This window comes from Rhipicephalus microplus, chromosome 6, assembly GCF_043290135.1.
Source record: "Rhipicephalus microplus isolate Deutch F79 chromosome 6, USDA_Rmic, whole genome shotgun sequence".
Classification (NCBI taxonomy): domain Eukaryota; kingdom Metazoa; phylum Arthropoda; class Arachnida; order Ixodida; family Ixodidae; genus Rhipicephalus; species Rhipicephalus microplus.
This window is the reverse complement of record NC_134705.1, coordinates 110,772,063-110,791,838: the sequence shown is the minus strand read 5'-3', so window position 1 is coordinate 110,791,838 and position 19,776 is coordinate 110,772,063. Positions and strand designations below refer to the sequence as shown.

General features: G+C 45.1%; 1 protein-coding gene across 9 annotated transcripts in view; it reads right to left on the bottom strand.

Moving 5' to 3' along the window:
• The window catches only part of LOC142764875 (uncharacterized), a 33,834-nt gene extending 30,902 nt beyond the window's left edge, over positions 1 to 2,932 (bottom strand). For 6 of the 9 annotated variants that reach the window (XR_012883937.1, XR_012883942.1, XM_075865418.1 and 3 more), the window contains exon 1: positions 2,695 to 2,932. Coding sequence is in view for 1 of the 9 variants with exons in the window: in XM_075865417.1 (XP_075721532.1) it covers positions 2,695 to 2,775 (81 nt within the window). In the remaining 8 variants the exon portion in view is untranslated. The remainder of the gene's footprint in view (positions 1 to 2,694) is intronic. The other 3 variants (XR_012883940.1, XR_012883938.1, XR_012883941.1) reach the window with 3 other exon arrangements.
• Between the last annotated feature and the right edge of the window lie 16,844 nt (positions 2,933 to 19,776).

The window sequence follows — 19,776 nt, the reverse complement described above, 5'->3', positions numbered from 1 at the left end:
AAGTATTGTGCCTCCTTAAAGTAAAAAGCGCCCTTAGCATGTACATCAACGCGGCCAGCACGATAGGCCTAATGCTCGCTGGGACGGGGCACTTGGTAAGGCCACTCTCGACGCAGCTGAGTTGCGATGCTTGAAGTTTCTGCATATGAGCTCCGGAATATTTCTAACTGATACCTAAAGGAAGTAGAAGGATAAGTGTGGCCAGACACCCATTTACCGTGTGGCGGAATCGAACGACAGCTGTTTCTCTCGCCTCCGCTGGGAAACCTTGCGAAGTGATCGAGAGAGCTCATTTAGTTTCAACTTGGCGGCATAAACAATTTCCTGTTTCCATTAGGAGTGCATCCAGTTAGAGGCTTCTAAAAACACAACATGGAATCGTTACACCACTACACCACTGATGAGAATATGATATACGTGGGGGCATGCGAAAAACGTGCATTGCGATACGTACGTAAACCTCAAAAATTACGCATGCTTGGGATCTGTTTGGGTAGCATCTATCTGTGCCGTCGAATCGAGCGTTTTACAATCAACCACATCGAAACATCGAAACCCGCCACGTAAATGTGCACACTGTGCTGGTAGAAACAGTGCGTGCTCCAGTATGCACCAGCGTTTTCCAGTGAAAATTCCAGCGCTTCCCAGTGTGCACCAGCATCGCAGTGATTAAGCCAGCACCTCTACTACTGCGGCACAGCTATTTCCCAGTGCACCCAGTGAAGTGCCAGTAAATGGCACTATGTACCAGTGTAACCAGCGTGTAGCAGTGCCAAAAACGTACTAGCACCATGCTGGGGATGCCGTTTCTTGCAATAAAAAAACCCATCCATCCATCCATCCATCCATCCATCCATCCATCCATCCATCCATCCATCCATCCATCCATCCATCCATCCATCCATCCATCCATCCATCCATCCATCCATCTATCTATCTATCTATCTATCTATCTATCTATCTATCTATCTATCTATCTATCTATCTATCTATCTATCTATCTATCTATCTATCTATCTATCTATCTATCTATCTATCTATCTATCTATCTATCTATCTATCTATCTATCTATCTATCTATCTATCTATCTATCTATCTATCTATCTATCTATCTATCTATCTATCTATCTATCTATCTATCTATCTATCTATCTATCTATCTATCTATCTATCTATCTATCTATCTATCTATCTATCTATCTATCTATCTATCTATCTATCTGATACAACACTTCGCAAACATCTCCTTTTTAACCGCAGCAACTGTTGCGTCAAACCGGCTAAATGTTTGTCGCGATCATACGATATTAAAATTTCAATTTCGCGATGCGTTCGCTGCTCCTTTTTGGAATAGAACAACTTGCCTGCCGAAAGCGCATGGATACTATGACTTCATTGTAGTTATTTTTTCATCGGTAGTTCATGAAATAGAACAACTTGCCTGCAGAAACGTGCTAATTGCTTGAAGCAGCTTCAGCCGACGTTGCGTAGTCTACGTCTTTATTGTTACATATGTTCAGCCTTCATCAATTTTTTTATATACATCACTTCTGTGATCAACGCACTACGCCATCCGAAAGCCCAGCAGAAACTGTAAGAAAAAAAAGTGCCGCCACATCCACGAAGTGAGTGATGATGAGTGGGTGAAGCTCCGGAGGTAAAGCTGGTAAACCATGAATCCTCCGTAAATTTTGTCCACTCGATTTTATTGCAATGCTCCCCATAGCGTACGTCGCCGCACTATATCGAACGATGACACGCGCCATATGTGGCATCATTCCTATTTTATAACACCTCGCATCTTTCATAATCAACTACACGTACCGCCGTCTAGTTTATAACATCTTGCATCTTTTGGATGGATGGATGGATGGACGGACGGACGGACGGACGGACGGACGGACGGACGGATGGATGGATGGATGGATGGATGGATGGATGGATGGATGGACGGATGGACGGATGGATATGGCTGTACCCTTTAGATCGGGCGGTGGCTAGCGTAATACTTAATGCCGTCAGCTACAAGTACCGCCATCTAGTGAACACCGCAAGAACTGAACGAGAGGTGGCTACATACAGGGGGCGCACAGCCCACGCCTTAAGGAGCTTCGCTCCTAAACCGAGAGCGGTTCCTCTGTGCCTGTTGTTTATTGTGATAGCGATTGTGAGGACACTCGGGACGCATTTCTGCCGTCACGGTAGCCATAATATTTCTTGCAAAGCTCATCTTGATAGCATCCCCAAGGCCATCATACATTCCGCGAGTGAGCTAAGCCTTAATGAGGTGCACTATGCCGAGCGAAGAAACATGGAATAAAGTTCGGTGCAGGGGGTGCCGCTGTTCAGCTCGTGCATAAACGACTGAGTTTGATGAAAAGGGCGTGGTAGCATGTATTATTTCGGGAGATATCAGTAGGTTTTCGCTACCCTAGTAGCGCAGTGTTCACACTTCGTGTGGTGGCTTGAGGCCACTCAAAAGACGCTCCTCTCACTGGAAGAGCCGTATTTACCTAAGTCATCACCTCTTACAGGTACACGAGTAAGAATCACGAAAGAATAATGTGCTGTATCCGTACTTCTAATGAAAGTGCACTTTCTTTCTATTGCATTAATTCTTTTGTAGTTGTGGCTAAACAGCGAATATTTTATCCAGAAAGCACGAGAGGAAAATATTGACAGGATTTACTTACACCTGGATGAACTGTTGATGGCAAAGTTACCAGTATTGGCAGAAGACAGAGAAAATGCACGTAATGACCAACCGGCTCCATGTAATTTGCGGTTCGTTCATGCACTGCTGCGCAGTGATGAATGGTTAGTGTCAATACCAGTGATTCAAGTGAAGGACACCGGCATAAAAAAACTGGGATCAACGTAATTAAATGAACAAATTGCTTTGATAGACACTGCAGGTAACAAATGAGTTTCCTATGTAGACCTCATTGTCATCTGCTTTCAGAAAGAACGCTATTAAAAGGCTAACATAAGTGTTCTTGCAGCACGGCCATGACGATTAATTATCTGCGCTTCATATTAAAGCAGTCCGCCTTTACCTAATGACATTTGAGAAGAGGTTGACTATCATCCTTCTTAAAACAATGTTGTATGCTTCCACTGTTCCCACAATGCTCACAGTTTCACTCCTAAGCTACAAACGAACACTTACCACTGAAACAATCCCACTTAATTGTTCACGCCGTGAAAATAAATTTTGTACTAAGCAGGGATCGAGTGTCTATATACGCCACATTTTGAAGGCTTTTGGCTATTTGTTACAACGAGGATCAGGAAAAAATATTTCGCCACGTATTGGCGTGTATAACTGCTAATGTCGTCGAAAGTAAATGTTCTTCTGTCTGGAGGCGCTGCGCGAAATATGAACGCCATGTGACAGTAATATCCGGAAACAGGAGTATTTCCAGTGGCCGTGATTTTACAAAAGCCAGTGCCACTGGCAGGTGAAAGCATCAAGTCTTCGACTGAGCGCTTTTTTGCGCAAAGCATGGCATTTTCAGCGAAGCGTAAGAAACATCCGCTTTTTGTTGCATAGCGTCGCACCTCCAGCGCAGCGTAATAAATACTAGGGTCTTTATAATAACGTATCTATGCTATTTAGAGTAAAGAAACACACCGCCTGATGTTTACGCAATAATTTTTCGCCTCATATAAGTGTATTAGTTGTTTTTTGATCCGCAATGTTGACAAGTGTGAAGTCAGCACATAGGTAAAAATAGTTGGTCGTTCGGTAAATGCTCCAAGTTTGGCCGGGTGGTATAATTATTTCGAATGGCAGACAGTCAGACAGTCCGGGAGACAGACAGGCAGACCAAACTTTCTGCGTTGAAGTATCCCAAAAAGGGTATTGCCTTTATTATTGTATATTCATTATGCTTGCGTATAACTCGCGTTTACCCCACGCGTCGACTACGTCACCACTCCCGTTAGGTATTTGTGTTTTGATGTAACGCCATCACTCAAGTTCGACCGCAATATAGTCGTATTGAATATTGTTCAATATGACGTGCCGATGGACTCGCAGACGGCGTTCGTTCACTCATTTTCGCAGGAACGAGCAGTGCTGGACAACATCGGACGAATACGTCACAGTATGTTTGTGCCAATAGCTAGGCTGCTGCAATACATATTCGCACGCTCTGGGCGTCTACCGTGGATACTAGGCAACTTGAGACGACAGTTGGCCATGATAGCCAGTGTGCGCAATTTCATCACTATTGAAATCTGCCAGATAGCATTACCGAGTGTCAATCAGCATAAGTCAGCACGTGTCCAGTTTAGGAACAGTAACTATAGCACTTAGACCACTAGTCAAGCAACAGAAAAACTGTGGCATGGACTAATCCGCAGTCAGCCAAATCCAATTTTTAGGCACGAGTCATTCTAGAACATGAACACGTACTACCTAACATTAGTTACTCTAACCAGACGCCACTAGAATGAGTCAGTCGATGTTTGCATGAGCGATTAGTATAAAGTACTCGACAAAACCAGCGTATACAGTTAGCTAATAATATGTCACACTAGCTAATTTTACCAACCAGTTCATCACGTATCATTGCAACTGCTACCCGCTAGATAACACTATAAAAGAGTTAACCACCACTTGCCAACCATAGTAACATTTGCCCTCGTAGTTTGACCACAGTAAGCATCATTGCACATCACGTGTGCTCTCCCGGACGAACAGTCAAAGTTTTATAGGATAAAATGTTCTATACACAAAAACAATGATACGTAGTTCGCCATACGTTTTGCCCTGCATGCTTAGTTATCCTAGATTGAAAACTAAGAGCAGGGATATCATCTCACTCCCGCCATGGCGTTCATCATGATATATCTTTCATTATTCGCACGGCGACCGTACTCTGTGTGTTATTGGTAGGGGACCATCATCGAGGACCCCATTACAGTGTCCTACTCTTAGGTATCGTCTGTATATATCATACGTATCATAAGCAAGTTTATTTTATCTGTTTCGCAATGACCAAAATGAGTTGATTTATAAAAAACATGTCGTGCTATTCACTAAGGTATTTATATCATGAAGTATGAATCATCACTGCATATTGTCATGAATGCATCTACATTATATATATAACACGGCAATAGAATGACGTCAGCTTCGCGTGATGGTTGTCATATCGCATATGGTTTCTATATCTTAATGTCGACTACGTGCATCTCCTGAGCGTATGCGTCACGGCCACTCGATCACAGTTTCACGAGAAAGTCATGCGATGCGTGCTTTGGCATTTTACAAGACAATGAAGTGGTTAACACGGCATCACAACGAATATATCACATCTATAAAATTCCTACTTTCACGTGGTTGTGATGTTCAAAAAGGCTACAGGAAGACTTGTAAATGTGACACGTTTTGTTGGGGGTAGCTTCTGCCCGGAAAACTAAAAAAAATGAAGATCTCACGTAACTTGAGAATCAATGTTAAGCGAAGCATGCGTGCGAAAAGTGACTGTGTTGTAATTTTTTTATTGTGCGGAATACCAATAGGTGGCACTACAAATATCCAAAAATGCACGCACAGACGCACTTTGAATAGCCGCTTATGTTTTCTACACGCAGTTGTTTACAGCTGCATGACATTTAGCAACACCAGAAGCGGTAAGGTGGGATCAAGCGTTGGTGCTCGCGAGGACGGTAACCTTGCAGACTGCTACCTAAAACTTTTTCAGCGGATGGCGCTTAACTACAATTGGCGTTAACGCTACGTGACGCTTGCATCATAGGAATCCATATGAAACGTTTATAAAATCGAATAGCCAGCACTGCAACCAAAATTACGTTTCACGAACATTGGGTTCTCTCTGAATAGTGGTTCTGAGACATCAAATGGCTCCGTGGTAGAATAGTTGATCGCCACGGGGAACGGTGGGGTTGGATTCCTTCAGGGTATTTGGAATTTATTCTTTGCATTTGTCGGGTAAACGTTGCAGATGTCAGCATCGTCTTAGAAATCATGCGTTTAAATTATCAATGTCTCTTCTCGCCATTCCTAAGTAGATATAAACTGTCAATCCTCTGTGGTATATACGCGCCCGCGACTATATGCCACAGTTATGTGGTTATATCAATTATAAATATAAACGGTTAGCACTTAACTAGTCTGTAAAATGTTAGAGTCACATGTTCGCCGAGTCCACAAGGCAAGGTAAACTAGAAGAAGAGAAAAAAACAGTCGTGTCATCTGAATAGAGGACTATTTCAGGGGTGCGAGTAATAAAAACAATATCATCAATGTATACAAGGAACAAGGTAGGCCCTGATATTGAAGCTTGTGACACGCGATGCATAATGGTTTGCAAGTCGAACTTTATGGTATTGATCGAAACAAACTGGCTTCGGTCACTTAAATAGCTTTGTATCAGATTTAATGTTACGCCTCTGATTTCATAACCTGATAACTTAGTGACGAGAATTTCATGCTATTCGAATCAAATGCTGTCCTAAAGCCTAAAAAACACCGGCAGTGTACAATTAGTTTTCTATGTTAGCTAACATTTTTTCTCTAATATTGTCACAGGTAATGGGTATGAGCCATCAACTGTAGGCGGAATCCCTTTGAAGTGAAGAAAGAAGAGGGCTTTTGCGTCCTGGTCTGAGGGCAAGCAAGACGTCGTTTCGTCGCTGTCTGTTATTACGTTCGCGGCACTGGTGGAGGTGCTGGGTAAATGCGCCTTGGCTGCAGATTTTCAGCTGACACACCAAGCTACTTGGAGACAGCTACAGCTCCCACGGCAAGAAGCAGTCGCCGCCTGCGAGGACTATCTCCCCAGTACGGTCCCTTCTCTCAAGACGAGATGGCAACTTCTACTAACAACCAGGCGAGTCAAACCAACGACGCCTATTCTTTTCTCCCGCATGTTTTTCATGCGCCGCAAACACCACGCTCATTTCATGGAGATATTTATGAAGATGTTGACGACTGGCTTGACCACTTCAATCGAGTTGCCAACATCAACAAATGGGATGAAGCTCGCAAGCTGCGGAGAGTTTACTTTGCATTAGAAGACTCTGCCAAAACGTGGTACGAGAATCACGAGGGTTCCTTTGCGACTTGGCATGAGTTCAGCCGACAGTTTCGTGATGCGTACCGCAGCACTGAAAGGAAAGAAAGAGCAGAGCAGGCTATCTCGTCTCGGAACCAACGACCCAACGAGAGAGTTTCGATGTTTGTCGAGGACATGCTGCGACTCTTCAAGCGTGCTGACCCTGCAATGTCCGAGGAAAAGAAGGTGCGGCATTTAATGCGTGGGGTAAAAGAGCAGCTCTTCGCCGGACTCGTGCGCAATCCACCGCCGACTGTGGCAGAGTTCATAAATGAGGCAACCACAATGGAGCGTACTCTCCAGTATAGGTCGTCACAGTATGAACGCCACGACGTGACCCCTGCTGCATGCTTTATCGGGGCTGACAGCGAGAGGCATGCCCTCGCTGAGTTCATAAGAAGCGTCGTGCGGGACGAGCTGCGCCAACTCCAAGCAGCGGGACCCCAACCACCCGTAAGTGCTTTCACAGACTTAATCCGAAATGAGATCCGACAGGTGGTCACCCCACTCGCGCCAACAAGGCCTGAGGCCCCTGTACTGACTTATGCGGCGGCTCTGCGATCTCCTGCACCACATGGCCCTGATCCCACCATGGAGAGAATGGATCAGGCTAGCCATCGATTTCAGGGCACCTCTTCGACTCCACCACCCGCCTCAAGGTTTCCGAGTGCACCAACTTATCGTTCGTCTGGATCGCGGCAGAACGCCACAAAGGCCAGCGTGTGGCGTACGTCCGATAACCGACCACTCTGCTACCACTGTGGCGAAGCGGGTCACGTCTACCGTAACTGCCAGTACCGCCAACTTGGTCTCCGTGGCTTTCACCCTGATGCTCGGTGCCCGCGTTACGGTGAGCGTCCCCGCGACATCGAAGCGTACCTTACGGGCCAGCAAACTCCCCGCCTTGGTCAACACCCCATTTCAAGATCACCATCACCTCGCCGCCCCACGTCACCTAGCATTCCCTCGTCATCTTTTGCTCCTTTCAGAGGCCGGTCACCGAGTCCCCACAGGGGAAACTAGAAACCGCGGCTCCTGGGGCTGAAGCCGCGTCCAAACGAACTGTCAAAGAGCCTCCTTCGACGCAAAGATCCGACGAAGACCGTTCTGACTTTCCAGTCGTTTCCGAAAGTCATAAGACTGTTTCTGCCGACATCACCGTACACGTCGATAATCACGTCGTCACTGCCCTCGTCGACACCGGCGCCGATTATTCAGTTATGAGCAGCACCCTAGCATCCCAACTGAGGAAGGTAACTACCCCTTGGCAAGGACCACCGTTGCGCACGGCAGGGGGCCACCTCGTCACGCCTACTGGAATGTGCACAGCCCGTGTTCGAGTCCATGCTTCGACGTTCACAGGGTCTTTCCTCGTATTACCTGTGTGCTCCCGTCCACTCATTCTGGGGCTGGACTTTCTTCGCGAACACGGCGCAATTATTGACCTACGAGACTTGCAGGTGTCGTTCGAGGACCCGTTTCATCCTGAACCGGAAAACGCCCGCTCATCGAAGGCTGCTCTACGTGTATCCTCCGAATCTGTTACTCTGCCTCCCCGCAGCAGCCTTTTTATCAACGTTGAATGTGACCAAGACGTCCCCGATGCTGTAATTGCAGAAGGAAATTTGTCCCTACTTTTTGCACAACAAATCTGCGTTGCCCGAGGTATTGTTCAGCCCAGCAGAAAGCAGGCTTGCCTATTCGTCACGAATTTCAGCGAGGAGTATCGCCATCTTACCAAACACACTGCGATCGCATACCTTGAGGATATTGCCGACGTCCCTGGTCCCTCAACATTATCTGCTCTTTCGTCGTGCGACGATTCCGCCATGACATTTGCAAGCACTCTGGACGTAAACCAGGGTCTACCGTCTGCACAACGGGAACGTCTTTTGAAGCTACTCGGCTCATTTCGGGACTGCTTCGCTACGACTTCGAAAGTTAACCAAACACCGCTTGCCAAGCATCGTATCATCACCGAGCCTACCGAGAGACCCATTCGACAGCATGCCTACAGGGTCTCGCAAAAAGAACAAGACGTTATACGCCAACAGGTCCAGCAGATGCTCAAGGACGATGTCATCCAGCCATCGACCAGTCCCTGGGCGTCCTCTGTTGTGTTAGTCAAGAAAAAAGATGGTACTCTGCGATTTTACGTCGACTACCGAAAGTTGAATAAGATCACGAAGAAAGACGTGTATCCTTTACCACGAATAGACGACTCGCTGGACCGCATTCGCAATGCTCGCTACTTTTCTTCCATGGATCTACGCAGCGGCTATTGGCAAATATCTGTTGATGAGCGCGACCGTGAAAAGACCGCCTTCATTACTTCTGACGGACTCTACGAGTTCAAGGTCCTTCCCTTCGGCTTATGCTCGGCACCAGCTACTTTTCAAAGAATGATGGACACGGTTCTTTCTGGGCTAAAATGGCAATCGTGTATTGTGTACCTTGACGATGTGGTCGTCTTCTCGGACACGTTTGAGCAGCACGTCCAGCGCTTACAGGCAGTTCTTCAGGCGATTCGAACAGCTGGACTTTCTCTCAAACCTGAGAAATGCCACTTTGCATTCGAGGAACTAAAATTTCTTGGTCACGTCGTCAGCCACGCCGGTATACACCCAGACCCTGAGAAAACGAAAGCTGTTGCCGCATTTCCTGTCCCAATGAACAAGCGCGACCTCCGCCGATTTCTGGGACTCTGCGCATATTACAGACGCTTCGTCAAAGGCTTTTCTAAAATCGCTGAACCGCTAAATGAACTTACGAAAGACGGCGTACCGTTTGTTTGGGGTCATGATCAGCATCACGCCTTTGACACGCTACGAAAGCATCTCCAAGCCCCACCTGTACTCGGGCACTTTGACGATAACGCTGCCACAGAGCTACACACGGATGCCAGCAACGTCGGACTTGGAGCTGTACTGGTTCATTCAATGGCAAAATGGCGTAGAGCGCGTGATTGCCTATGCAAGTCGAACACTATCATCTGCGGAGAAAAACTACTCTGCAACAGAAAAAGAATGCTTAGCCGTTGTTTGGGCTATAACAAAGTTTCGCCCTTATTTATACGGTCGACCATTCAGGGTAGTTAGCGACCACCATTCTTTATGCTGGCTCGCCAACCTCAAAGACCCTTCCGGTCGTCTAGCACGCTGGAGCCTTCGGCTGCAAGAATTTGACGTTACAGTCATTCACAAGTCAGGACGCAAACACACTGACGCTGACTGTCTCTCGCGTGCACCAATTCGAAGTACGAACGCGGACATTGAAGAGGACGATACATTCCTTTCCTCTGTGTCAGAAACCGACTTGGCTCAACAACAACGCGACGACATGGAGCTAAGCCCGCTGATTGACTACCTCGAAGGCCGAAAACGCAGCCTTCCTCGAAACTTTGCACGTTCGCTGGCCTCGTTCTGCATCAGGGATGGAGTCCTCTACAAGAAAAATTTCGACCATACCCAGGCTACTTACCTACTGGTTGCGCCGACCTCGCTTCGGGACGATATTTTACATGCTTGTCACGACGAACCATCATCCGGACACCTTGGCTACACGCGCACATTGGAAAGAATTCGCCGCTCATACTACTGGCCCCGCCTCGCGAAGACAGTCAAGCAGTACGTCCGCACATGCCGCGACTGCCAACGCCGTAAGACTCCGCCTGTCCGACCAGCAGGACTATTACAGCCTATCGCCACGCCGAAGACACCATTCCATCAAATTGGCACTGACTTGCTCGGCTCAATTCCCACCTCTTCGTCTGGAAACCGGTGGATTGTGGTTGCCACCGATTATTTAACGCGTTACAGCGAAACAAAGGCCCTGCCCAAAGCTACCGCAGCCGAAATTGCACAGTTTTTTGTCACCAGCATCGTACTTCGTCACGGAGCGCCAGCTGTGATGATTACTGATCGTGGTACAGCTTTAACCGCAGAGATGCTTCAAGAAGTGCTGAGAATAAGTGGTACAGAACATCGGAAAACCACGGGTTATCACCCCCAAACAAATGGGCTCACTGAACGGTTGAACAAGACCATTGCAGATATGCTGTCAATGTATGTGGCCGTTGATCACAAGAACTGGGATGATATACTCCCTTACGTAACTTTTGCTTACAATACAGCAGTCCAAGAGAGTACAGGTTTCACCCCATTTTGCTTAGTTCATGGTCGAGAGGTCACCACAATGCTCGACGCAATGCTCCTTCCCAACAACTTGAGCATGTTCAACACGGACGCTGCATTGTTCGCTCAACGCGCCGAGGAGGCCCGTCAACTCGCTCGAAGCCGTATTCAGGCTCGCCAAACTGCCGACGCACACCGCTACAACCTTACACACCGAGAGGTTACCTTCCAACCAGGTGATGAAGTTTGGGTGTGGACTCCCATCCGACAGCGTGGTCACTCTGAAAAGTTGCTTCGGCGCTACTTCGGCCCTTACAAAGTTCTGCGCCGACTCAGTGACGTTACGTATGAAGTTCTCCCTCAGGGCGCCTCAAGACGTTCCCGTCGGTTTCCACAAAGTGATGTGGTGCACGTGTCAAGACTCAAGCCATATTTCTCGCGTCATCCATCGAGCGTGGACTAACTTACCATCCAATGACTATTTTTTGTCCCTTTGGTTTTTTTTATTGTCTTGTGTACTTACTCCTTTCTTTATTGAGTACTTCTAGGACGCCAGCCCATTTTTTTTTCTCCCTTACGACGGAGTCGTTGGGTTCCATGGTAGCATCTTTTCTTTCTCTTTTTTTTCTCATCGCTCATTACCAGCATCGAGCCGATGCTTTTCGAGGAGAGGGAGTAATGTCACAGGTAATGGGTATGAGCCATCAACTGTAGGCGGAATCCCTTTGAAGTGAAGAAAGAAGAGGGCTTTTGCGTCCTGGTCTGAGGGCAAGCAAGACGTCGTTTCGTCGCTGTCTGTTATTACGTTCGCGGCAATATTGAGCAAAGCACTGTTTCTATATTTGCCTTTCTGGAAAACATATTGATGTTCAGATAACAAGTTATACCTGTTGAAGTAGTTCACTAGTCTATTGTTTATCACTTTTTCTGCAATCTTCGACAAACACGAAAGTTTAGATATTGGTCTTTCATTGTCGATATTGTTAATAAAGCTTCCTTAAGTAAAACAGTAATTCTAGAGTAATTTTCATTTTGTCGGGAAATGTTCTTGTAGACAATATAGAACAAGTTATACCACAAAATACTTCGAAAATGAGAGTGGTGACTTTTTCATTTCGTAAGGCCTCAATAATAATAAAACCTGCCGGGCAAGTATTTTTAGGCCCAAAAATGATGATGAGGATCTCTGAAGGAGAGGTGGGATGGGAAAACAGAGTGTTGGTCATATAACGCGATAGCGTTAGAGAGCTCATGTCGCAAAAATGTCGCCATCGGCGTCGTTACCATTGGTTGTGAGCGAAAAACTGTCCATGGCGAAAAATTGAGAAAGAAGAATTTTCGGCCCTATTGAAGGTCGCAACCAGGCTGTTCGGGTGGTAAGCAGGTATTCTACCACAAAGCCACAATGTTACTTGCAGCTGCTTCGGGAAGAAACACTACATAAACGCCATGTAGTGGAAGGAGTCTCCTTAACTTATTTTGTTCGACAGGTGTCACAATGAAAACGATCCCATTCGGCAATTTCTAGGCGTATTTGGGAGGCCACCAAACTACGTCGAAAAAGACCGAAATGGTGCAGCCATTGCGACTAAAAACACACAAAAACTTTCAAACAGCTCTAAAATGATCAACTATGCCCTTCTAGCGGAAAACATATGCCTTTCCAGAGGCGTTGATGAAGCAAAGAGCAAAATCTGGATAATGTGCTATCATCTGTGAGGCATCGTGAGACTCTTTATGGCTTCCGGGATGGCAAGCGCGCGGATTGTATCTTGGAGGTCATGTCACTTTTGCTTTAGATCAAAAACCTGTATGTATCATTCGCGCGCGCGCACATGAGTGTGTGTGTGTGTGTGTGTTTGTCTGTGTGTCATCTGTGAGACATTGTGAAAAACGTGTCTAAACTACAGCAGGGTTCTAGCAGAGGGAAGTGGCCACACTGCACAGTCACTGCATACTATAGATACGCTGCGCTTGCGCGCATGCATGTATGTGTGCGTGTTTGTGTAACAGATCATAATATTAAGTATGCACTTAGCGGTTGAAGGGTGCACTAGGGGCCGGATACCGCTATTGCGCTCAACTCTTAAAGGCGAAGCTTAAGGGTTCCCCAATTTTTAAAATTGATGAACTGATTGATAATACTGGAGTCAACAGGGCAATCGAACTTTCCTGTAGTCACGATATGTCGGTTGAATTCATCAGCTAGGTCATCTCCTGTTACAATCTTGTAACCTAAACTAATTTGACTAGGCTTGTTACAACTTGTTATCTGAAGCAGATCCTTGGCGGTGCACCATGTTTTTCAAGGGCCAAAATAAATTTGGGCAATTTTGAGTAAAACTACTTCCTGGCATTTTCAATGTGCGAAGTTGAAAAGTTTCTGAATTTTTTGTATTCTTTCCAACCTTCGGAATCTTTGCTATTGGAAAATTTATTGAAAAAGTTATTGAGCTTGGAAACACGTTTTAAGAGAGAATGGGTCATCTAAGGCTTCTTGGCTTTTTTGCATTTTTGTCGTTCTGTTTGTAAAAACACACGCTAATAAAGTTCGATTATTACATGTCATACAGTGAATAAGGTTTGGCACGTGTACCTCTCAATAGCTCGCTTCAATCTACGCAAGTCATCAGCTCGCGAAAGTACGTAATGCGATGCTGCTTTTTATAGCAGGGAAAGTTATATTAACGTTAGAACTACACGCTTGTTACATCGAAGTCATTGGAACCACGCAATAAAGAGACAAGTAATCACTCAAGTCACAGGATAGGACCCCTGCAGTAGTGGCTTTTTCTTCCGATAATGTCAGATATAGATATATTAGAGACTTGTAAGAGCTTGTTATACGAGTTGGAACGTTAATGAGGTGGCGAAAACCACTTGAATGCATTAGGTTTGTGAATTGCACTACTACCGGACAGGATTGCAAAAGATTAATGTTAAAATACCCGAAGATTATAACCAAGATTTTTACGAGAACGAAATTGGGTAGTACATATTTCAGAAAGCAGAATAAATCTGCGATAGATCCTGTTGGTGGCCCATATAACCCTCAAGATAAAATGGCTTGTTTTAATAATTTTACTTTCAAAGTTTGCAAGCATATCCAAGAAGTGCGGAATAGCGTCATACGCAAATAGGTTGTAATATGGAGCGCAATGTCACCCCCCTTCTCATCTTCACTGTAAAATGCCTCGCAGTTGTATCCAGTGAGAGGTGTGACGTCGAAACTGCTGGCATACCAGGATGCACAAAACACGAGCACGTTGAATTCATGGTTTATCGAGGAGAGAAACTTGTCTAGTCCATTTTCCTTGTTTATTAGGCTGCGAACGTTTAAATGAAAGAACGTCGAAAAAGCTTGATGGTCTCTTATCGGGGAAGGTGGTACTGAGGAATGATTCGGGGTGTTGGTAAAGTGAGGTAGCTTTGAGGTATCAGGATCAGTGCGATTGCGCACTGTGTAGCATTTCAAGCCAAAAGTCAGATTACTTTGTCAAAGTCGTGCTCATTTCAAATGCGAATCATACTCTCGCCTTCTGTTTTACACACTAAACTTGTACGTATTTTTTTTTGCCACACAAAGCGACAGTTCTTTCCAGAACTTTCGCCCCGCCGAGGTAGTCTAGTGGCAAAGTTACTCGGCTGCTGACCCGCAGGTCGCGGGATCGAATCCCGGCTGCGGCGGCTGCATTTCCGATGGAAGCGGAAATGTTGTAGGCCCGTGTGGACGAGTTTGGGCGCACGTTAAAGCACCCCAGGTGGTCGAAATTTCTGGAGCCCACCACTACAGCGTCTCTCATAATCATATGGTGGCCTTGGAACGTTAAACCCCACATATCAATTAATGCAGAAGTTTTTGATCGGGCAAGCCACAAAAGCCGCTAATTCATGAGTATCAGACTGTCGTGAATCTTAACCATTCGTTCATTGCTTCTCAGACGAGAAGTGATATCGCATCCATGTTTCATACCCAGAATAAGGTGAAAACCGCGCGATAACGGCGGCTTTCTTGCCTGCGCGAGGAGGTAGTCCGTGAATAGCTTCGAGATCAATTCATGCTAGGACGGACAACTTAAGGTGACGGGCAAGGCTGCTTATTTTTGAGAGAAAGTTTTCATTTTTCGCTTGAATTAAGCCACGCACAATACTGTCCAAGTGCTGGCTGAACTGTTCTAGGTCATTAAGTGAAAGCTTCACTCCATTGCACCCATTTAATAAAACCGATTCAATGACCTCTCACGTTTAGTCAAGGCAACCTTGTCTTTGTTCTGCCTTTCCAGTTTTTCAAGTGTGGTGTAATACTTTTCGGCTCAATGTTCGATTGACTTTTCAATCGCATTCTCAGTTTTCATTCCTTCAGCGAGAGGATCAACCTTAGCTACAAGTGGCAAGAGCAACACAAGTTACTCATTAGGCGTGCTTAGTTCAGTGTCAATATTTGTGTTTGGAGGGTTGCTTGGCGTCACAGTGCCTCTTTTCTTTGCCAAAAAAGCAGGTTGCGCAATTCGAAGTAGTTCTATGTGAGTCACTCTTACTGCTGAAAATGGCGGCCGTAACATCGGAACACTTCCAAACATGGAAGCAATAGTAACACGACGTACATTTGATAGGAAGAGCGATTCTTCCGCCACTGGCTCATGACAAGACAAACACTTATTAGCCTCGATGTAACCAGCTGTCGTTGCGAACCTGCACTACAGGTCTCTGCACAGCAGCAGCAATGGACACAAGCAATGCTAGTTAAAAAAAGTGAAACGAACACCAATCTACAGAAGCCGTGCAGTGTAATTCAAGCTGCTGCGTATTGTCCGCTGCCGCTGCTGTGCGAGAATGTTTGGTGATTCTGGCGGGCACAGTCTTTTATGCGCGTCGAACTATGCTATAGAAGCGCCGAAGTTGACCCGTTGACGTACCAATTGTATAGCAACGAAGAATCTAGCGCGAACGTGAGCCCAGCACGTGTTATCTGCAAAAGCAATGCAGCGTAAATCAACCTGCTACGCATTGTCCGCTGCCGCTGCTGCACGTGAATGCTAATGTGTCGGCCGTAGGATTGCCTGCATTCAGCGAGCAAATGACTGGGCAACTACATAAACGAGGTAATTCAGCATTACTTTATTACATTCTTCTACAACATATACAAACGTCTATGTTGATTGCAATACGCAACGGTGTGTTCTGGGATCGCAGCGTGCTGAAAGGCAATAAGACGTGTAAAGTGTCACGGCTTTGCACGAAATTGTGGCCTAAGAAGCTCAGGAAAGCTCAGTTTAAAGTACGTATGTCTGCACAGTAGCAGCGTATCTGAAAAGAACGTTTCTATCGAAATGGGGCGATACTTTATTTTTATACCCCTGTGCAAACATGTTTCCGAACAACTGGAACTGTAAGCGCTTGACCAAATACTTAGCCGGCTATCGAAGATATGTTTGCACAAAAATTTCTCCTTAAAGAAAGAAGGGTAGCGATGTCATTCTTATGGTACTATTATTGTTATGCAACTGATTTGTTAAGCAAGAGCGTAGTGAACGTTCTTTTACTTCAATACTTTCAACAAACTTGCTTTTATACTTCCCTTCCGAATTCATATGATTTGTTGCACCTAAAGTCCTACTTGCGCGATACGGCGTTCAGCACCATCAAACATGACTCTCTTTCCGAAGATTTTGCAACAAAACGTTCGTCAGTTTTTCGAAGATACCACATGAAATTTCAAATAGAGGGCCGTGGAAGACACTGGAGATGAAGTAGTATTTAAAATACCTGGTATATTGTGAGAGTGGTACACAAATTTGATAATATAGCACGTCGAGCTAGGTCTTACTAGGAATGCCACATTTTCATTCTGTCAAAATGAAGTGCGCAATGAAGCGAGTTTTGCTGCATTTCAAATGAACTAAAATTTTTCCAGACTTTATTGTTAAATTGGTATCTTGGAGCTTTGCGATTGTTTGTTCATTTCAAGACAGCAACTCAACTAAATAGCAACATAAAGTTTCTTGTGGCTTTGGGTAGGAAAATTGATGTAAATTTTATGCTTTTATGAATAGAATTTACCTGGAGGTATACAGGGGCAGAAACGTATGTAGACATTACGGTAGTGTGCCGAGCTGCACCTTCTACCAAGTCTCGCACCTGGACGGCAAGTAGAATTTCCCTCCCTATACAAGCAGCATGTCAAACGGGGACACTGGTTGGTGGTAGAACAAGGGTGGCCTAGTTTCTGCAATTGCACAGTTCATGATGTTTTCATTGGTATCCCCACGTAGCACTATTAAACAAAGTATTCTGTCACAGCGTGAAAACCAAAAGATAGCAGCAGTGCATCAATGAATAACGAAATAAATAAAACAGAGTTCTTTTAAGTCATTATTATTTGTACGCAACACCATCCTACTTCACTTCAGCTAGACTGATCCTGATGTCAACATACCTTTTTTGTATTGATTGTGCTCTAACGCCTCTCTAAATAACCAATACGGCCAGTAATTAAAATACAAGTATCGTATTTACTATTTTAGTTACTTTTAAAGCAGTATGTATGAGTAGCACCATACTTCACGCAAAACGAGTATATGCATCTGTACTTGCGATGCATTTGTTTTAATGTATTGTACATCTGCAGATACAGCATTCTGCTAGACTAAAGTCATCTTGCGAAACAATAAACTTTGGCTGAACTCAACGCGCTTCTCCAGCTGCCACTGCTGTCACTAGGAACCTGAGTACTCTGAGATTCGTTTAGCTTTCACAAGAGTCACGCAGTAATGGTAGTTGACTAAGTCTGCGCGTCTCTATTGGAGAAAAAACCACTTGTGGGCGCCTGCGTCATCTCGATAAAAACAAGCCAGTGAACGCCTGCATGCCTCCGACCTTCTTTCTCTTGATATTTTCCGATATTATTGTAAGTAGAACGCATGACCCGCTGGGGTTCTTAACAATTATGACATTATATGCGACATGACGCCGGCGGTGACAGAAAGAACTCATTGAGACTGTCCATATATTTGCTACCACAGTGAAACATCCTCCTACCGTTTCAGAAATTTATATATTCATTAAACTGAAGAGCATGCTTCGTGCCAGATGAGAGTGCGCTTTTCGGTTTCTAACCAAAGAACCGTCTGCAGCTCGACTTGCTGTCTGTTAAAAGCACCAGCTCGGCTAGTGAAGGGTGATGACACCATAGTCATAAGGACCGTCCTCTTCTTTCATGATTTTTTTAGTTTGCATAAGCCGTTTCCGGAGCGTAACGCATTGCCGCTGTCTGTGAGCGCATTCTGTCATTCCACAAACACGTGGACCTGTAAGAAAACGTGTATTAATTCCAGAAAAACGAAATGGAAGAGTACATGCATGGGGTGATCATGAATTTCGGCACTGCTCCGCTAAATGTTCTAGAATGCTGCAACTGGACCTAATTCGAGCGTTTATACATGAATTACGTACAAACGATTGAATTTTCAAACTGTCTAGCGAGACTAAAAGGAGCGAAATGATGCCTAAATATCGTGATGTGATGAAAATGGTAAATACAGTTACGTTGTTTATATTTTGCAGTGATTCCTGGCTCATTGCACACGAAGCGCCCAACAAGGACGTCATCACAATACTGGACAAGCTACTGGCGCAATGACACCAGAGCTTTGCTGTGTTCTTCCCAAAGATTAATCGCAGCTGGGTGAATACAGGTAGAAACAAATACAAGCACCTCTTTGCGATTGTCAATTTTTATGAAACTTACTCAAAAACAGCTAATGAACTCGGAACAATAAATTAACTTAGAGCGTACACATCGAGGAAATGGTATAGACTTCACGACAACACTCACTTTTGAAAATATCAGTGGAATAGAAATGAGTTTGAGTAACTTATTTCTCCTTGCTTCAGACATTTAAACGGTAAATAAAAAACCTCGGCAAATTGTTGCTTGTAAGAGCACCACTCTGCACTAACCAACGAACACCTACCTTCACGACTGTCTCCGTCTGTCGGGGAGAAACCTTTATGGAGACCTTTGCACGTTGGCTGTGAAGGTTCGGTGCAAGAAATCGCGTTGAAAGTTTTTTTTTTACTTCTAACCTATGGAGATAGTAAATTGCATCGATCTCGCATGCATGCTGAGAATAAACATCTTTTATGTTCAGCGTTTGTATGACGTATTTGTCTTTGAGCAGAATTTCGCTTTTGCCTCAAATACCCCTCTTGCTCTAATATTAGTGTGGCCTCCGCCATTTCGGCGTCATGTAACTGGGCCCCATGCCTCAAAAGGTTGCCGAACTGTGACACAAGTTATTATACCTGAATTTTTCAATCTGAAAACCGTGGTAAAAAACGTTTTTGGATATACGGAGGGTGGCAAGAGACAGGCATAAATGCCCTCTTCTTCCGCATCACCCGTTCCCTTCAAATTCAATCAAATTCAATCATTCAATATTCTTTCAATACCCAGAAATAACGCTGCCCCGCCGCGGTGGTCTAGTGGATAAGGTACTCGGCTGCTGACCCGCAGGTCGCGGGATCGAATCCCGGCTGTGGCGGCTGCATTTCC